The 17980-nt window shown below is 41.2% G+C and overlaps 1 protein-coding gene across 4 annotated transcripts in view; it reads left to right on the top strand.

Moving 5' to 3' along the window:
- CCDC141 (coiled-coil domain containing 141) overlaps window positions 1-17980 on the top strand; it is a 646235-nt gene that overhangs the window by 215296 nt on the left and 412959 nt on the right. For all 4 annotated transcript variants that reach the window (XM_069225437.1, XM_069225436.1, XM_069225434.1 and 1 more), the window contains exon 6: window positions 7721-7974. In XM_069225437.1, the coding sequence (XP_069081538.1) occupies window positions 7721-7974 (254 nt within the window). The remainder of the gene's footprint in view (window positions 1-7720; window positions 7975-17980) is intronic.

Here is a 17980-nt window from a genome sequence, read left to right as displayed (position 1 = left end):
GGTGTAAACTGCAGTTGGTTTGCGACTGCGTTTGCGGTCACAAACCAATCCTGTATTGCACTGCGACTCGCAATTAGGAAGGGAACACACCTTCCTAATTGCGACTCGCACACCCTTTTTCCGATTCGGTGACCAGGTTACTGAATCGCAAAACGAGAATTGTGCATTGCAACGTGCTTTTTGCACGTCGCAAACAGCTAAATTCGGTGTTTGCGACCCCCCGTATTTTTCTTTCTCTTGTTCCACTTTAAATAGCACAAGTAAAGGGGTGGGGAATGGGTTGAACTGGCTGAACATCTGTACGCGGGATGCTTAAACTTTATTGTGGAGGGGATTGTATTGCAAGGTTCTCCTCACTTGCACAGTGTAGTGGTACCGGGTCTGGGGGCATTAGGTACAACATCAGACCTCTTCAAGCAGTTACTATATCAGTATAACTGAGCTGACTGCAGCTAACTCCCCATTAGTTAGAGGCACTGTTAGGATACTAAGTGGTTACGTCTTAGTGAATATTCAAGTTTGGTCCAGCTAGTGGTTGTAGATGGACCTAGTATTAGATCTGTTGGTTGTTTTATATGTTCAGGGGAGGACACAATTTAGTCTGTTAGAGGTACCTTAATCGCGTTGGTGGTGTGGACAAGACTAGAAATCAATCAGGAGCTTACTCAATTGCGGGAAAGTTTGGAACGCCTTTGTGTCATTGATTATCAAGCCTACACCCAGATCACATGCTTAGAGGCAGATAAATCAGGAGTGCTCTTGGCATGATTATTCGTCTGCCTCCCGCCCCTACCCCAATCCTATTCATCATTATCCCATCACAGGAGATGCTCCATTCACAAAAGGAAATAAACAGAGCCTTTCAAGACTATTATGCATTATATACCGCCCCGGATCCTCCGGTCCCGGTAAAATGAAAAATGCTTTTGGACCAAGTTCCGCTGCCTAGGATAACAGAGGCGGACAGAGTCGCTCTGAAAGCTCCTATCACAACTAATGAAATCTGGGGTGCCATAAAAGATCTAGCTAAAAATAAGACTCCTGGATCTGACGGGTTACCCACTGAGTTTTAGTCAGCGTTTATGGCAAGATTGACCCCTAGATTGGAGAAACTTTATGGCACATAATTTGCCACTGGTGTGCTACCCCATACTACCAGAATGCACTACTGGCTGCATACCTCACACCCTTACCACTCTCCGGCTGACTGGGAGAGGTTCATTTGCTACACTTGTTCTTTTTGTGTTGCTTGGGTTTTTCACACTCCATGTCACATGTGTAAACTAACATTGATTGCACCACCCCCAGTCTGAAAATTGTTCCAGCACTTCTGCTTGACAAGTTAATATATTAGAATTGATGGTTTTTCGTGTGTAAACTAAACCAATCTGCTAAAACTGTTTTGTTGTATTCTGTAGTTTTTGAGTTGTCTATTACATATTCAAATGCTTGGAGACTTGTAAGGGGTAGGAAAGCTCTATTTAAAAAGCAATACAAAACAAAATACACATTTGGCCACATTCTGAGTTTGAGGTTGAGGCCTACAGGGACTGTAAAAACATCAAGATGAAGAACATTGTTTTTACTTTCGTGTTCTGGCTGTAGCGCTTTGGGGCCTCGTCGGGGGTAGGAAAGCACTTTAAAAAGGGAACTATGCAATACAATACAAATGGCAGAAGTAAAGGAGAAAGGGCGTCTCCATGCCTTTTAGCATCATCCGTTTTCTTTTCAATATCCAAAGCTGTTAAACTTGTTGCTTGCATGTCTTATTATTTCTATTACCCATGTATCTTAAATAATTATTAAACCAATCATTTCCTTATATTACAGGTTCTAAGTTCTCTCTTTGGTTTCTGAATGTGCGTGTAGGTTTTGCCAACATGGATTTCTATTGATGTCTGCCCTTTGTGTGTGCATCCACAGTACAGGTGAAAGGCACTTGGGTGTTTTCCTTCCTTATGTAACCTGCACATTCAGTAGTTGTGTTTTGACAGTGGTAGAAAGTTCCCATACGAAAAGGAGGCATGTAGGTTGTCAAGTCGAAAGCAGCGCTGAAAAACGTCAAAAGAAAGGCTGCGTTTCACCCCCACAGCTGTTTGAGTTTCAGCTGCTTCTCTTTTGTAAGGCAGGGCCATTTGTTCAAACTATGGGCACTTCTATAAATACATCCTCTCTTTACATTACTTCGAAGAAACTCCTGCACGTGATGCGCGTAAACGCACCCTGGTCTCTTGAAGAGAAAACTACTTGGATTGCTTTTTTTTACAGAGTTGCATTAATAACCAGGGATGGAACTACTATGCAAGTAGTTTCATGAGTTCATGTATAAACCGAATCCATAACAGGCGCCCAGGGCCAAATCATTCCATATCAACAGTTGCTTTTGATTCACTGCATACAGCGTATAATTCGGCTGCCTTCTCTATGCTTTCACAAAATTAACCAATTTCATTGTTTCTCAAAAACCTGAAAAGGAGACTCTTGACTTCAAAAGCTATAGCCTCAAACTAAATGGCATAACATACTATGCCATGCCAGCTTGATTAAAACATTAACAGCGGAACTTAAATTATGTCCTGTGTGAATAATCTAATTTGTGACACAAGCTTCTGAATTTATTTTAAGCACAAATATTAATATTTCCACGATTGTAGAAAAAATTTTATATGAGACTTTTGGTTCTCAAATGTCATCAGCATTCCTCTGCCCTCCCAGCCATCACACGCCCAACCAACCGCCCACCCCCAAAGTCTTTTGACCATTAATAGGCCTGATATAAAGCATAGAATGTAGCCATATTTCTTGAATTACACCTGAGGAGTCACTGGATATCATGAAGTGATGATGATGATACATTTGAATTATTAGCAACTAAAATCTAGGTGATCGGTTCCTCACCCAGGGGTCCGCAGACAACTGGTTATCCACAACATCTGCTCAGGGGGTCTGCAATTGTTTTAAAAATAAAATATTAGCACATTCATAACACGTACACACATAAAAAAATAGCATTGAATGTTGAACATTTTAGAACTCTTTGTAAACGTTAATTGGAAATGGAAACTTAAAATTAGGTTGGTATCCCTATTTTGATTCCTGGGGACAGCACAGGTACAGCAAACTGAATCGAGTATGGATAATTGGTGGCCTCAAGTGAAGCACAGGTATGTGGCGACAAGTAGAGAGTATGCATTAGAAGCAAAAAAGACAATGTGATATGCTGGAGTCCAGCATATTGCTCATCTTTTAAAAATAAAAGCCAATTTTGAAAAGCTCCAACCTTCCCATTACAATTTCCATGTTTGCATATTTCGTATGTGGATTTAAATAAATATTTCATAACTTGTGTATGTGTTTGAAGTATACTTCTGTATTTTTGAAAAAATATTTTGAAGGTCTAATCATAGGAATTTCTTAAGTGGGGAGTGATGGCTTGCAGTATTGATTTGGTACGGGCCAGTACCCTGATCAAGTTCATTGTTCTAATCTATTGCCCTTAAACATTTTAAAACGGCTCTCTTTGAGTTTCAATTGAGTCAACTATGTGCTGCACTGTGGTATGGACTGATAACAAAATATGTATGGCACATTATGACAAGCTTTGTTTGGGTCCAGTAAAGAATTTTACAAACCACTGTATGCACTAATAGGTCAGTTGATAACATTTTGAATCATAATGGGTCACTATTTGACATGCCTTATCAACATTAATGAGGTTGGTTGCAAATGTGACTCATTATGATCGAATGCTATCATCTCCTTGATTACTTTTGAATAAAACAACATTCTTTCTTAAACAAACCATTTTCCTTAAAAGAAATGGGACTGCTCTAAGAAATATATATTCTTTTATTTGAGAATTGGCACTGATCCTGTGCAAGAAGTACATCTGAAAAAAGCATATTTACAAATGCAAATGCCAAATCAAAGATCAGAGTGTTTGCATCTGTGAAAATGCTTATTACATCTGGACCCTAGTTTCTCCTTTTTTTAGCAGTTTGTGAATAAAGGTGTTACAGAGAAACAATATCCTTATAGTTAATTTCGGACCCCTTATTAGTGCTGAGAGGAGTATTTAATATATATGTCCTCACAATAGAACAAGAATTATATTTATACTTATTATATACACAACAGAATCTGGATATAAGGTCTGAGGGAGGTAAAATAAACTTAACAAAGAAATTGAGCAAGATCACAAAATGTAGTGTCATGTATTCAATACATGAAGCAGAGTGCATGAAGTTTTATGTTTCAAAGAATTGGGAAGTCTGGTAAATCACGCTTGTTTCTTGTGCCCCAATTCACAAAAAAGGCCAGAAATTAAACTACATAGGCTTGAGCCTATTTTTGGTAAAACTTTGGACTTTTTGGTAATTCCTAACGAGTTCCAAAAGTAATCTCTGGGAACTTGTGAATGTCACAGTTTCCCCTAGATCACTCATATAAGTGATAGATTGTGTACACAGCAGTGTATGTGAACAATATGAATTTGCACATTTTTATTTTCTTCTGATTGTCCAAGGGTGGAATATATTTTTCAATCAGTTTTTCTTCCTTTCTAACTCTAAAAAAAGATTACTCTTATTCTTGGCTGAAATGAATCTTGAACCTCTTCTGGGTTAGAAACTGTCATGTCAATCTTTTTAATTCTGTTCACTGACTTTGGCAGGTATTCCTACCATAGAGTGTGCACAACCCTGTGCTTCACATCCTTGAAACAAGTTGTGTTTATGTGGAAACATTTGCAATACTGGCACCATTATATGCAAGAAGAAATACATTTATAAGTGCAGATTCAGATTTGGTGAATCATTAAAGGGGGCCTGCACTCACAAATAAGACTATATATCACCCCCCCCCCCAAAGTTTCATGTAGGCGCACAGATATCGTTTCTGAGAAAGAACACTCTAATACTTATACTGGTTCCTGGGACAGGGAAAACATTGTGGTTTTTTTTCAAACCTGGCATCCTTGTAAATATTCAAATATTCTTCCATTTTTATTTTTATACACTCAAACTGTATTTACATTTATCCCTCCATCAACAATAACATCTTATCAAAACGACATTACAAAACACAATAAACTTCCTCATTACCTCATGCACTCCACTTACACACCCCTAACTAATTCACTGCTCATTCATCACACATCCTTGAATGTTTAAAATGGTATCTGTTATTGTACACCATTGCAATGAACATTTTTCACAATTCTCATTACCGCTGCACACCATAGATTTCAATTCATTCTAGAAGAGCAAGTTCACAAATGAAACTCATTCAACATTCCCTTCTTTTTGTTATGTTATAGATCAACAAAATTATTATTAATCCTGAGCCTTTCAAACATGAGCTCTCTTTAGTATAGGCACACTACTCCCTTTAATTCCTTTATATTATTCTAAATGATCTTTTCATTATCTCCCACTCTTCTTATTCATTTGATTGCTCTCTGAGCACGTTCTAGCAAACTCCTGTCTTCTTCAGGAGAACCATCACATTATGGAAATCTGTGGAACGATAAATATGACATACCTCTAGGTGAAACTAAGCATTATTAAACTAACCCTAACCTACTGTCATGCACCTTAGCTAGAACCACCACCAGTGAAGAATGTAGTCACTCCTTGCTTGCTGCACATCCAAGTACGATAAGACTAAACTGAAAGGAAAATATCAAAAAGAAAAAAAAATGAAAGAAACACTCCCAGACCTGTGTTTCATCTTACTTTGTGTGAAACTATTCCACACTGCCACAGTGAAAAAATGCACCTTGCGTGGGTAAGTGGAGTGTATGAGGTAATAAAGCAGTTTGTGTTTTTTTATGTCATTTTGATGGGAATTGTATTGTTGATGGAGGGGTAAATGTAACAAATTACAAATGTTAATACTGTTTAAGTGTACACAAATAAAAATGAAAGAATGTGTCAATATTTACAAGGTTGATGGATTTTTTTTTTTAAATGTGCACAAGTGTGACAAATATTTTTGCGACTCAGAGCCTTCAGCCCTCTAAGAAGATGATCAGTGGTTATGTTTACAAAAAGATAGCTAAATGGAGTCCAGTCTTGAGTAGTATTCTTTTTTAAGTTGATTGGGCTAAAATGTTGAAACACTAACTTAATGTTGTAAAAAAGTAAAAATGTGATTGATACAACAAAAATCTGTGAATTGAAATATAATGTTTTTCAAAATAGGGGCATAGAAAGGTCACTAGGCCATAGAATAATAATGCATATCATAACAAGGTTTTCCTGTTTTCGAATTCTATTGATTTTTACACATACATATCGACAGAAAACAAGTTGACTCCCTATCTAGTTTTATTTTTGAAACTCAAAACCCAGAAAGGTGATGTTCTTTTAGAAGCCTCTTTATGCTATAATTCATGGCTGGCTGGCCAGTAGCTATTCACAGCTGGGTGTTACAGCATCGAGTACAAAAATATTGTGGTGCCCAAATATTTTGGCTCAAATATCAAGAATCAAAATATTATGAAAGTAAGTGCATGTTGGGACGTTTAGATATACTGTTCTTAGCGTCACTATTATGTATCTTGAGGATAAATATATTATCAAGAAACATTTATATGGAGTAAATCTATTCTTACATACACTGACAACAAACAGTTTTTTACTTGTGAGTAGTTAAAACAACACTATGGGCCTGATTTAGAGTGTGGCAGATGGGGATACTCTGTCTCAAACGTGACGAATATCCTTTCCGGCGTATTACGATCCCATAATATTCTAGAGGAATCGTAAAACGGCAAACAAAATATCAGTCACGTTTGTGATAGAGTAACCCATTCGCCAAACTCTAAATCAGGCCATAGGTACTGCATCTCTCAGAATGCAATGTGAGAGCTGGTGCTGACTTGCCTACGGTGTGCTCCCTTCTCACTTGTCTTTCCTTCATACACTTACTTTCACAATTGTTGATATTTGGACCACAGTATTTTGGCACCACAATGTTTAAAACTCAGTATCTCGAACGTGTACCAGGACATGCAATGGCAGGAAGTTAAACAATCTAGAAATACCATTATCCAAAGTAGCTTAAGAACCTGACCATATGCAGATGTAGACATGTTTTGGTAAAACGATGATAATGTTTATATGTGTGTATTGTTTTGTTGTTCCATGCTCCTAACCGCACTTCAACCCTGAAAGCATAGACGTGTGAGTGTACATTTACCAGTTAAATAAATGTGGCAATATCTTAGCCTTAATGTTATTCTATTCTTTTCACCAACCAAAATTAAATGTGGAAAGTGATAAGAAAAATTGATAAATAAAGGCCACCCACCAACTACTAAAAATGCATTCAAATGTAAATGACAGAAATTCCTTTTAACATTAGAGACCCAGATAACATGCATTTGTGCGCTCCCTTGCACTTTTGCACCCAGGTTGCCCTAACTGACATGTGCACTGATATTTGTAAATGTTGCTTTAGCACCAGGGAGGTCAATGTTTTTGCAGGGGATGGTTGGTGCAGTTATCGCTCTACTTCTGACAGGCCCACGGCCCTTATCAATTCTGTGAGAGACTGGTTTGTGTGTTTCCGAAGTTTTTTTCAGTGGATTGTCGGTATTTTAGGACAACTAGCAAAACTGCCACACACACGTTCAAACTCAAACCGGTTACTAACGAGAGGGGCTTCAGATTTACTCATTTTAGAAAAATGCAAATGTTGTACTATTTTCTTGCAGTTCTTCTCGAGCGATCCTTGGCCCTGCTGAACAAAAGTCGAGAACTGACTGAGTTTATCGAAGAATTTAAATCTGGCTGGCCTGTGCTAACATCTGAGATAACTCAGGGAGCCCGCAGCAGCTGCGCGAAGATAGACAGCCTCCTGGAGCTGTTGCAGGACAGAAGGCGCCAGCTGGACAAGCACCTGAAGCAACAACGCCAGGAGCTGCAGCAGGTGCTGCAGATCTGCCACTGGCACCAAGAAGAAGAGCGGGTAAGCCATGTGAAGAGAACGTGGCCCTAAATGAGAGCCTTGTTTTAGTGAACCGGAGTTTGACGCTCAAGGCGTACCGTAATTTTCGTATACATGCACTAAAATGGCGCGCGCGCCCCATCGCTGTGGGATTTCAATAGGAAGTAAACGTTTAGCGGAATACAAATTAAAAAGTCCACTAGAGGGCGCGATTGTATACCCAATGGGTGACTAAAGACGCCTTCCTCATTTTAGGGATACATTTTTTTTATCGGAAATCGGAATGTAACATAATGTATTACGGACTGCCACATCTTTATTTAGTCGCTATTTGCTTCTTTTCTGTTTAAATAAAATGTTTTTTAAATATTGTCAAGCCCTCGCATGCTCTCCAAATTTTACAGCACGTTTAAAGTTGCATGAGGGTTTTAGACATCCTAGTTTCCAACCTAAATAGCAGTAAGAAAACGAGCCGGAAATTTGTAAATTAAGTGTTATACCTAATCCGCAAAATTATTTTAGGCAGTAAATAAATACATAATAAATCAAAAAGAACACCCATTACGGAATCACCAATCAAATGAGCAAAGACTAATAATAAATTAGTTCATTATATCAGATTCCAAGCTTGCTGGCATGCCCTGCGTATGTTGCTGTTGTCAAACATTGTGAACATTTGTTTTGAAGTACAACTCTCCAAAATATAGATGTGCTTGTCTTCAATGTAAAACTTTCTTCTCTGAGACGACTGAGTAGATATTTTTACCACCCTCTCCTAACAGACACAGTAGCACCTTAACAGGATACATCTCAGACTCATTTGGAAATCCCATCCAGGCTTCTACACCTGCATTTTTTTTAAATGACATTATTCTCTCCCCATCTATCACATCACTAGAATAAACCTACCATCTTCACTCATGTCCGAAAGAACAGATGGACCCAGCACCCCTTCCACCTGCGTCAAATAGAGGTTTTCCAAACTCACAGCAGTAAATAGTGCATACGTTGGGAATGCTCTGGCACGTTCCCATTTTGCCTCACCCAGCCCACACAAGCGACAAGCTTTGGTATTTACTTTTCCTGCTCAGGGGCGTAGTATAGTCACTGAGATTACATGGATGTGAGGCTCAAATTTCCCAACTGAAAAAGCGTTGGGCTGCAGGATGGAGGAGTGAAATGATCAAGGTTTGTGATGGGCTGTTCCTATGAGGGACAGGGCAGTACTGATTTGCATTTATATTGGTCTATGTCTAGAGTGGCACAGTGGGTGAAAAACAATGGGTTCAAATGCTACCCTGAATAATTGCCACAAGTTATACTATTTGCAAGTATTCATCTCATCACCTTTCGGGTGTTTGAGTGCTAGTAGTATGCTTGGAAACCTGAGACTAGCACAGCTTTCTAAGACTATTACTGTAAATGTTGCACCCATTCAAGGAGTACGTCTGTGATAAACCTGTAACTGTATCTATTTGTGTTTCAGATCCACAAAAAATAACAAATTGAAAGCTCTTAGTGAATTGAGATTGACAGAAAAAAACAGACACAGATATAGCAGACCCGAATCATGGCCCCTAAACTCAACTACTAAGCCAAGAATGCATTTGGGAGGTATCAGAGCCTAAAGTCCACCTTGAACCTATGGCCTAGTAGTTGTCCGTGGAAATTCATGACTATGGTCACGTACAACACAATGTTCTTAGTTACTGTTACAGGGCACCTTGATGGTAATGTTGTCATACTGGTTCATGTAGGCAGGGCTCTATGTTTCCAGTCCTCACACTTTACAAATCATTGCAGCAAGTGACTGACAGTCCCATATACCAAGCCTGAGTCACATATTCAGGTGGGTGCACCAGCAAATTAATATAGTGAGCCAACCCAGTGCTAAGCAGACAGTCTGGCCAGGGTTGAAGCTTTGTTAGTACGATTTGTGGGGGGGACTTCAAAATTTCCGACAGTCCTGCTGGCATACAATGTTTAAATACATTATATGCAAAGCAGTATGCATAAGAGGGGCTTAAGGGGCAGTGAAAATATAAAGGAATGCAAATTGGTAGGAGTACTAAGAGAGAAAATACAATATTTTATGAAATACCCAATATTTTTTAGGACTTTCAAAACAGAAAGGGAGAGAGTGTGTGTGTGTTTTTGTCTGTGTGTATGTAAAAATTCCTGGTGAAATCTGATTAACATCTCACAATACTCTAATGAAAGCACCTGTATCCAACTATTTATCAGAAATTACATTTATTGGAGGGGTGTAACACCCCATACACCCCCCTGAAGCTACACCCATGGGTCTGTTTTGGCTCTAAGAGCCCGTGCACCAGCCAAGCCCGGAAAACCTTTTCTGTGTATATCGTGCAAAAAACATAATGTCAAAATATAATACAGCCTCTTCAAAATTTAAAAAAGTGCGTTTCTTTAACATGTGGAAGTGTTTCACCTTAGTACATCAGATTATATCACTGTATAGGCAGACATTTATTAAAAGTGATTGTTTTTAAATATGAACTTAGAAACATTAATGGCTCCCCACTACGACAATGCCATTAGTGAAATAAGAGGCAAGTTCAGTAGTCATGTAAACCCTAAATGTGGCCTAGATTCTTGTTATAGACTGAGCCACATTATAGTCTATTAACTCAAACAAATGAGGTCCTTGTTCAGTGCAGATCCTGGGATTAAGTATTTAAAAGTACTCTCAAATGTGATAGTAAAGAAAAAGGAGGGTCTGTGAAATAAAATATTTGTTTATTATCACATAATTTGGACAAGCGGGGAAGCTGGTATTGATCCCAGGTTATCTGGTTTCACAAATGTGGATTTCAGCCACTAGATGTATATGTCTGGCTCACTCCCCTGTTTTACATTAAAGCCAAGAATGCATCAATTTGGGGGCTGTCACACCCCACATGCCCCCTAAAGCTACACACCGGTCCCTGAGTGTCCTGCAACAAAAGCATTGATTCAATGTTTTGTGAGACAATCGTCTTTAAGCTTAGTGGTTACTATGCCTCTGAATTCACTGGAGATGCCAAAAAATAGTGAAGATGAAATCAGAAAAGAGAACCAGCATGCTATTGAATTCTCCCATCTGCTGATGACGAACAACACTTTGAAGTCATAAACTCTGGTTTGATTATGACTAATGTAAGTATGTAAAGAGTACCCCAAATACTGTTATAGGTTATTGTTCAACCCTCCTGCTAGTGTAGCTGGGATAGGGCGTAATAATGACCTAGCCCAATTAATTCAGAAATCCAATGTCTCACCATACTCCTCTGTGATGTCTAACATATGCAGAAATATCTTTGTAAAATCTCTCAGATAAAGGAACCATATGGGTTGAGCTGCCAATAATTATTCCTCCAACAAGGCACTGTCGCCGCAACAATTTCGCCAAGATTTTAGTACAAGGGTATAGCTCTGGAGCAACAGTGGGGTACCCTTTGTCTCATGCCGTTTTGTAGCTCTCATTTGGCTGACATCATGCCATCAATCCTGACTTGCCGGTTGTCCATAAATACAGAAGTACAACTCAAATTGTATATTTCATACCTAAGCCATACTGGGGTAAAGTTTCAAACATATACTGCGAGTTCACCATGTCAAATGTTTTATCTGCATCCAAACTTTCTGTTGCATATGGGACATTTGTATGCTATATGTCCTTCAGCAGAAAGGATGACCACCTAAACTTAATTGTTGTGTTGAGCTTCGGTATGAAACCCAACTAATCCTTATGTATCCTGTTGGAAATGGCCCTTTTTGCAGGGTTATCCCCAAACTTTTTGCTTTCTTCCTCCTGTTTTTTCAAGTCTGTTTTTGCTGGTTTATTGTCTCTGCACACCTTACCAATGCTGATCAGTGCTAAAGTGCAAGTGCTCACTATGTAGGTTGTATTGGTGATTGGGTTATCCATGATTAGCATGTTTGATTTACTGGTAAGTCCCTAGTACAGTACAATAGAGGTGCCCAAGGCTTGTAAATCAAATGCTACTAGTGGGCCTGCAGCACTGGTTGTGCCACTCACATTAGTAGCCCTGTAAACATGTCTCAGACCTGCCACTGCAGTGTCTGTGTGTGCAGTTTTAAACTGCCAATTCGACTTGGCAAGTGTACCCACTTGCCAGGCCTAAACCTTCCCTTTTTATACATGTAAGGCACCCCTAAAGTAGGCCCTGGGTAGCCCCCTGGGCAGGGTGCAGTGTATTTAAAAGGTAGGACATGTACTGGTTTGTTTTACATGTCCTAACAGTGAAATACTGCCAAATTCATTTTTCACTGTTGCAAGGCCTATCTCCCTCATAGGTTAAAACGAGGGCTGCCTTTAAATAACTTTAAAGCGCAGATTCCCTTTGAGGGCAGATAGAAATATGGAGTTTAGGGTCTCTGAACTCACAATTTAAAAATACATCGTTTAGTGAAGTTGGTTTTTGGATTGTGAGTTTGAAAATGCCACTTTTAGAAAGTAGGCATTTTCTTGCTTAAACCATTCTGTGACTCTGCCTGTTTGTGGATACCCTGTCTGGGTCAGTTTGACAGTTGGGCTGTTTACACCTCTCCTCTAGACAGTGACACAAAGGGAGCTGGGGTGTAGCCTGCATATCCTGATGAGCTATCTGTGCTAGGAGGGGAGGGAAGAGTGGTCACTCACACCTGAAAGGACTGTGCCTGCCCTCACACAATGCAGTCTCCAACCCCCTGGTGTGTGTCTGGGGCCTGGCCTGGACAAGGAAGGATCTTGCAAACACTTGAGACTTTCCTTTGAAGTTTGCCAACTTCAAAGGAAGAAAGGGCTATAAGTATTGGACCCCAAACCACAGACTTTTAGAATCTTTCTGGAATCAAGAGAAACCTCTGCCTAGGAGAAGAGCTGAAGAGCTGGAGGAGGAGTGCTGTCCCTTTGCTGTTTTGCTTTGCTGGACTGGCCTGCAGTTGCTGCTTCTGCCTGGAAAGAGTGCTGTGTGTCCTGCTTGAGAAAGAGCTTGCCTCCTGTTGGAAGTCTCAGGGACACCAAAGACTTTAGTTTCCTCAACCTGCAGCACCGGGAACTGTGTGTTTGTGCTGTTCAAGAGGAGAAACCACTGCAATGCCGCCAACAATGCTGCTAGTCTGCACTGTGACCTGCCGCCGCTGCACAGAGCCGCACTGCCCTTCTTCGCACCCTAGTCCTTGGACAACTTCACCAAGTCGCTACGCGCACCGCGACCTGTGGGCCCCACACTCTGGCATCACCTTGCTTACACTGCAGCCTGGGCATCCCTGACGCCATCGCTCCTGCTAACAATGGTGCCGCTGCCTGCACCGTAGCGTGTGGACACCGCTCGTGAGGAGCACAAAGCACTGTCCCGTCCCACACCGCAGCCCCGGTCCATCGACGCCAGCACTATCGACTCCAGTGTCGTCACGAGGCATCCCTGCCTGTACCGTGGCTTGTGAACACCGCTTGTGAGGGTCACAAAGCATAGTCCCGTCCTGCACCACCGGTTTGGGCCTACCGACGACAGCGCTTCAGCAATGACACCGCTGCCTGCACTGTGACCTGGTGACACCGCACATCGCACCGCGCCGCTTCACACCACACCCTGGTCTCACCAACGCCGCTGGATGCCATCACCGATCCGCTGCCTTCACTGTGACCTGTGGGCACTGGACATCGAATCGTCCCGCTTTGCACCGCAGCCCTAATGCCATCCATGCCAGCACTCCTGACTTCATCATCCTTGAATTCGATCTACAATGCATGTGCCTCTTTGATGTTCCACAGTTCTGTCTCACTAATCGTCAGTAAACTATTTACAGTCAGTAATCTGCAAATCAGTCAGGCAGTTTGAGGATACAATGAATTACCTCTTCCCTAGAGGTGAAGCTCACCCAAATGTTTGCCCTCAGTCCCAATTTATAACACAGAATGATACTCTGCCCTAAAATGAACAGTAACATACTGAGATCTCTATATATGTCACAGAGATCTACTTCTAATCACTGACCACAGTAAGATGTCCCCTCACCTTTGATCAGGCATGTGGCTTTTTACCAATCTGACCATAGTCAGCAGCAGCCCATCCTAATGGGCTGAGGGGCCACACCACTTCACCTTTTGGCCTCTATAAAGAGTGTCTGTTAGTTCTGAGCAAAGGTCAACTTTTTATTTTCAGGTCAGGCAGCAAGGAACGAGACATGGTCTAAATGTGCAGACTCCTGGCTCCCTGAGCTGAATTTTGCCAGGTTGAAGCAGTCTCAGCACCTGTGGTTGTGATCTCTTCAGCCTGGCAGAGCACCTTCAGGTCCTCATGCTCATGCCGAGGGGAAGCATCACTAATTGCCTCTGACCTTGGCGCTTCAGTTCTAAGCCCTCAAGTGCCCAGGGCCAGGTGTCAATTAGTGACACCTCGTCACAGAGTGGGGTGGGGTCAGCAGTCTCACTAACCTCATCCCACTCTGTGATGAGTGAATAACCGCTGTCTTTACTCATTGACTGACCAAGGGTCAGCCATTGATTAATGGCAACAGTCCCAGCCCCCCTGGGATCTCAGAGGCAGAGCGCTGTGGGTGCAGGTAAGCATGATTTTATTTTTACTGTTTGGTGCATGCGTGCATGAATATTTAGGAGTGAATGTTGTGAATGGATGTGTGTGTATGTGCATGCATGTGAGAATGCATAAGTGTGAGTGTTTAAGTGTGCATGTGTGCCCAGATGCCCCCTCCCTGCTAAAAGTACATGCCACCCCTGACCATAGTACTTAAGGTGAAGTCTGAAAGCCCACAGATGGTGAGTAGCCCAAAAGGCCTATGTGTGTATGAATAGAGATTGTACACTTGTAGTATCTTGGGTGTTCAAGGGCTTACTAGGACTATGCACAGATGAAAGGTCACAGACGCGCATAATATGCTGGTGTCCTTGGTGAAACCTCCAATCTACCTGTTACTGTTATACTCCACCACTTCATGAGCACCCTTTTATATATTGCCACCCTTTACCAGATCTGTTTTGTTAGTAACGGAAAAACTGTACTAACAGGAGTTAAGAGTATGTCTCCCCATTCACCACCCTATTCCCTTCTTTTATTTTGCATATGAGTGGGCCCCTGGGATCACTCATTACTGGTCATATATAAGGAGGTGACGGAGGCAAGTGAATTGACCGTTAACTAAGTGCAGGCAGCAGAGAGACCAGAAATTTGTCTTTGGTATTTCTGAACATTAAGAATTGTCAAAATAATTCCATAATCCTAGTAAATCGATATGTAACCTCTTTCTTGGTTATTACAGAAGCTTGGCTGACTACCTTCTCTTCTAATTGAAAAATGACGGTATACTGAGCACATTCAGAATGAGCTGATCTTTCAGTGCTTTAAGGATGCAAGAATAAGAATAGTTCCTTCAAATTTAAAGTAGGATGAACTACCTAATTTTATAGCTTTTGAAACATCTGCTAGGTTGATGTTCCACTTTATTAATGATAGCCACAGACAGATTAATCTGTTATGTACTTCATTATTTATTAAGGTGGAAAGATTTCTGAATGGAATTTTTTCGACTGCTCTAAAGTGGTAATTGAAAGTAGAGCAAGAAATAAGACTTAGTGGCCAATTAGGAGTTGGGTAGTCGGACCCCCAAAACTCCAATACAGCGGTAGTGAGGCGAGTATCAAGCCGGCAGCCTCACCACCGTTGTATTACAATGTTTCCATCGTGCTGACCACCAGAAACGTCTTATTATTATTTTTCTGATGATCAATCCAGCTAGAAACAGTGTGGCGGCATTTGCTTTGGCTCCCTTAGGGAGCCGAGGCCAATGCCGTTGCACACAGCACCCTTGGAATACGAACTGTCTGCATAGCAGACAGTACGCATTCCGAGGGTGCTTGCAGAGGGGCCCCTGTGCTGCCCACAACATGGTTGTAGGCACTGCAGTGGCCCCACTGTGCCCCCAGCACTGCCTTTCCACCAGCCTTTTCATGGCAGCGCTTGCAGAAAGGGAAGCCGTGATCAGCACAGTGGTGCCGAACTCAGCACCACCGTGGCTGACCACGATTTTGACCGCTGCCATCCCATCGGGATCCCTGATCCTGGGAGAGGCAGCAGTCTCCTGGTGGTCTGACCGGCAGGATCATAATCTGGCATTTGGACCACAAGGAGTGTGGCAGTCTGACCACCACCACGAGTTTGGCGGTCTTCGAACCACCAGACTTGTAATCGGGCACTCAGATCGTGAAGGTTTTGAGGTCATAGGTAGTACTGGGGGTGACTCAGGAGCTTAGTTTAGAGAATGCTCATCAATAGAGGCCTGCACTGCTGTATTTGTACAGTGAATTGTAAGATGCTTGTTTTGGATCCAAGGTAACTTCTTCTTGAAACATATAAATTGACAGGGTGTAGGTGTGATTTTGGATAGATTTCTTTGGACCACTGGGTTTGTGACTCTCATTGTTGCTGTGAATGTCCAAAAACAAATGCTTTAGCTATAACTTCCTACTAAATTGCTGCAGTGAATGTGAAACTGATTTGTTCTGTAGGTAGGTACATATGATGTCCCTTTCTTTAGCTGCAAATATTTCGGATTTGCGAATGTGAATTTTGATATATTCATCCAGTGTTATTCATCTGGCCTCACAGATATCATGTACTATTGCTGTTCCTTAATTTCTGTCTAGAGCTAAACTATCAGGTAAAAAAAGATTTTAATCCTGAAGTACTTTGCTGTTCTTATCTTTGGATAATGTTCACAGTAGTAATCTCTGTTTTATCACTCCCTTGAACCGTAGACTGTCATCAGTTCTGAAGGTTCCCCTTTTCACCTTCATTACATTAAATGGGTGCTCCACCACATTGCAAAAGAAGATTGCTTGTATGTGGTTAGCCCTCTCAAGAATTCCAAATTAGACTGTAATAGTCACTGTGTTGCGGCTTTCCCAACAACATGAGGCAATGCCTGCAGCGCTTACAGAAAGTAGCATTTAGATTTACCAGTAGGGTGACAAAAAGAAAACATAAACCTCACTCACAAATCTATTGTAGTCTGTAAATCTATGTTCATGCCTAAAAATGACTTCTCTTGCCAATTCAGGAATTTTCAGAATGAGTCTTGGCAGGTGTAAATGGTTTGACTACTGTACCACTCAGGGCCTGATTACGACCTTGGCGGGTGGGCTACTCCGCCACAAAAGTGACGGATATCCCGCCTGCCGTTTTACAAGTTCCATAGGATATAATGGAACTTGTAATATGGTGGAAGGGATATCCGTCAGTTTTGTGATGGTGTCCCAGCCACCAAGGTCGTAATCAAGCCCTGAATGTGTAAAATTATGGAGTAATAAATTAGCCAGGATGAAATTTTCGCTATTCTAGTGTAACCTCACATCATTTCCGGCAGATCACGTTACGCTTGTTATGGTAAATTCTTGTAATCACAACTTTATGCCTTATTGCTTAGATAAAGACCATTTTACCAAAAATGCTATTGCTGGAGCATAATTACAAAGAGGACGACCAGAACGCTATCATCCGTTGTTCACCGCACTTGCATTATTTACACAGAATGCACCCTTAGTTCCAAAATGGATGCAAGGGAGCATTTGTCACTAAACTACAGAGCTAAATGATAGTTTTCCATTTTGTGTAATTTGGTGTCATTTTTCTGAGATGTCATGTAATTACGTAAAAGGAAATTATACAAATTTCACACACCCATACATAGTAGTAAGCTCCAAGCAAATGATGCTGAGTGGCCATACTAATGCTTGGTTTGTTTTGTAATTTTGTAAGCACCCACAAACTTGTGAGTTTTCTTACATTCACAACTCTGACCTGCTCCTTTCCCGTATTTACCACTTTGACCTGACCCTTTCCCACCATGGAAACTGTGCAAAAACAGACCATGTGGTAATTATGTTTTCCACCTCGTGGGTTTTTCATCTGCAAAATATGGTAAATGTTGCTGCTAAATTGGCCCAAAAGATGAAGGGCATTAAAATAATTCCCCAAACTATTAAACTAGTATAATCCTGTTAATT

This window comes from Pleurodeles waltl, chromosome 3_1 (genome assembly GCF_031143425.1).
Source record: "Pleurodeles waltl isolate 20211129_DDA chromosome 3_1, aPleWal1.hap1.20221129, whole genome shotgun sequence".
In the NCBI taxonomy this organism is placed as follows: domain Eukaryota; kingdom Metazoa; phylum Chordata; class Amphibia; order Caudata; family Salamandridae; genus Pleurodeles; species Pleurodeles waltl.
The sequence above is the reverse complement of the archived record's forward strand: the minus strand, read 5'-3'. Positions and strand labels throughout refer to the sequence as shown.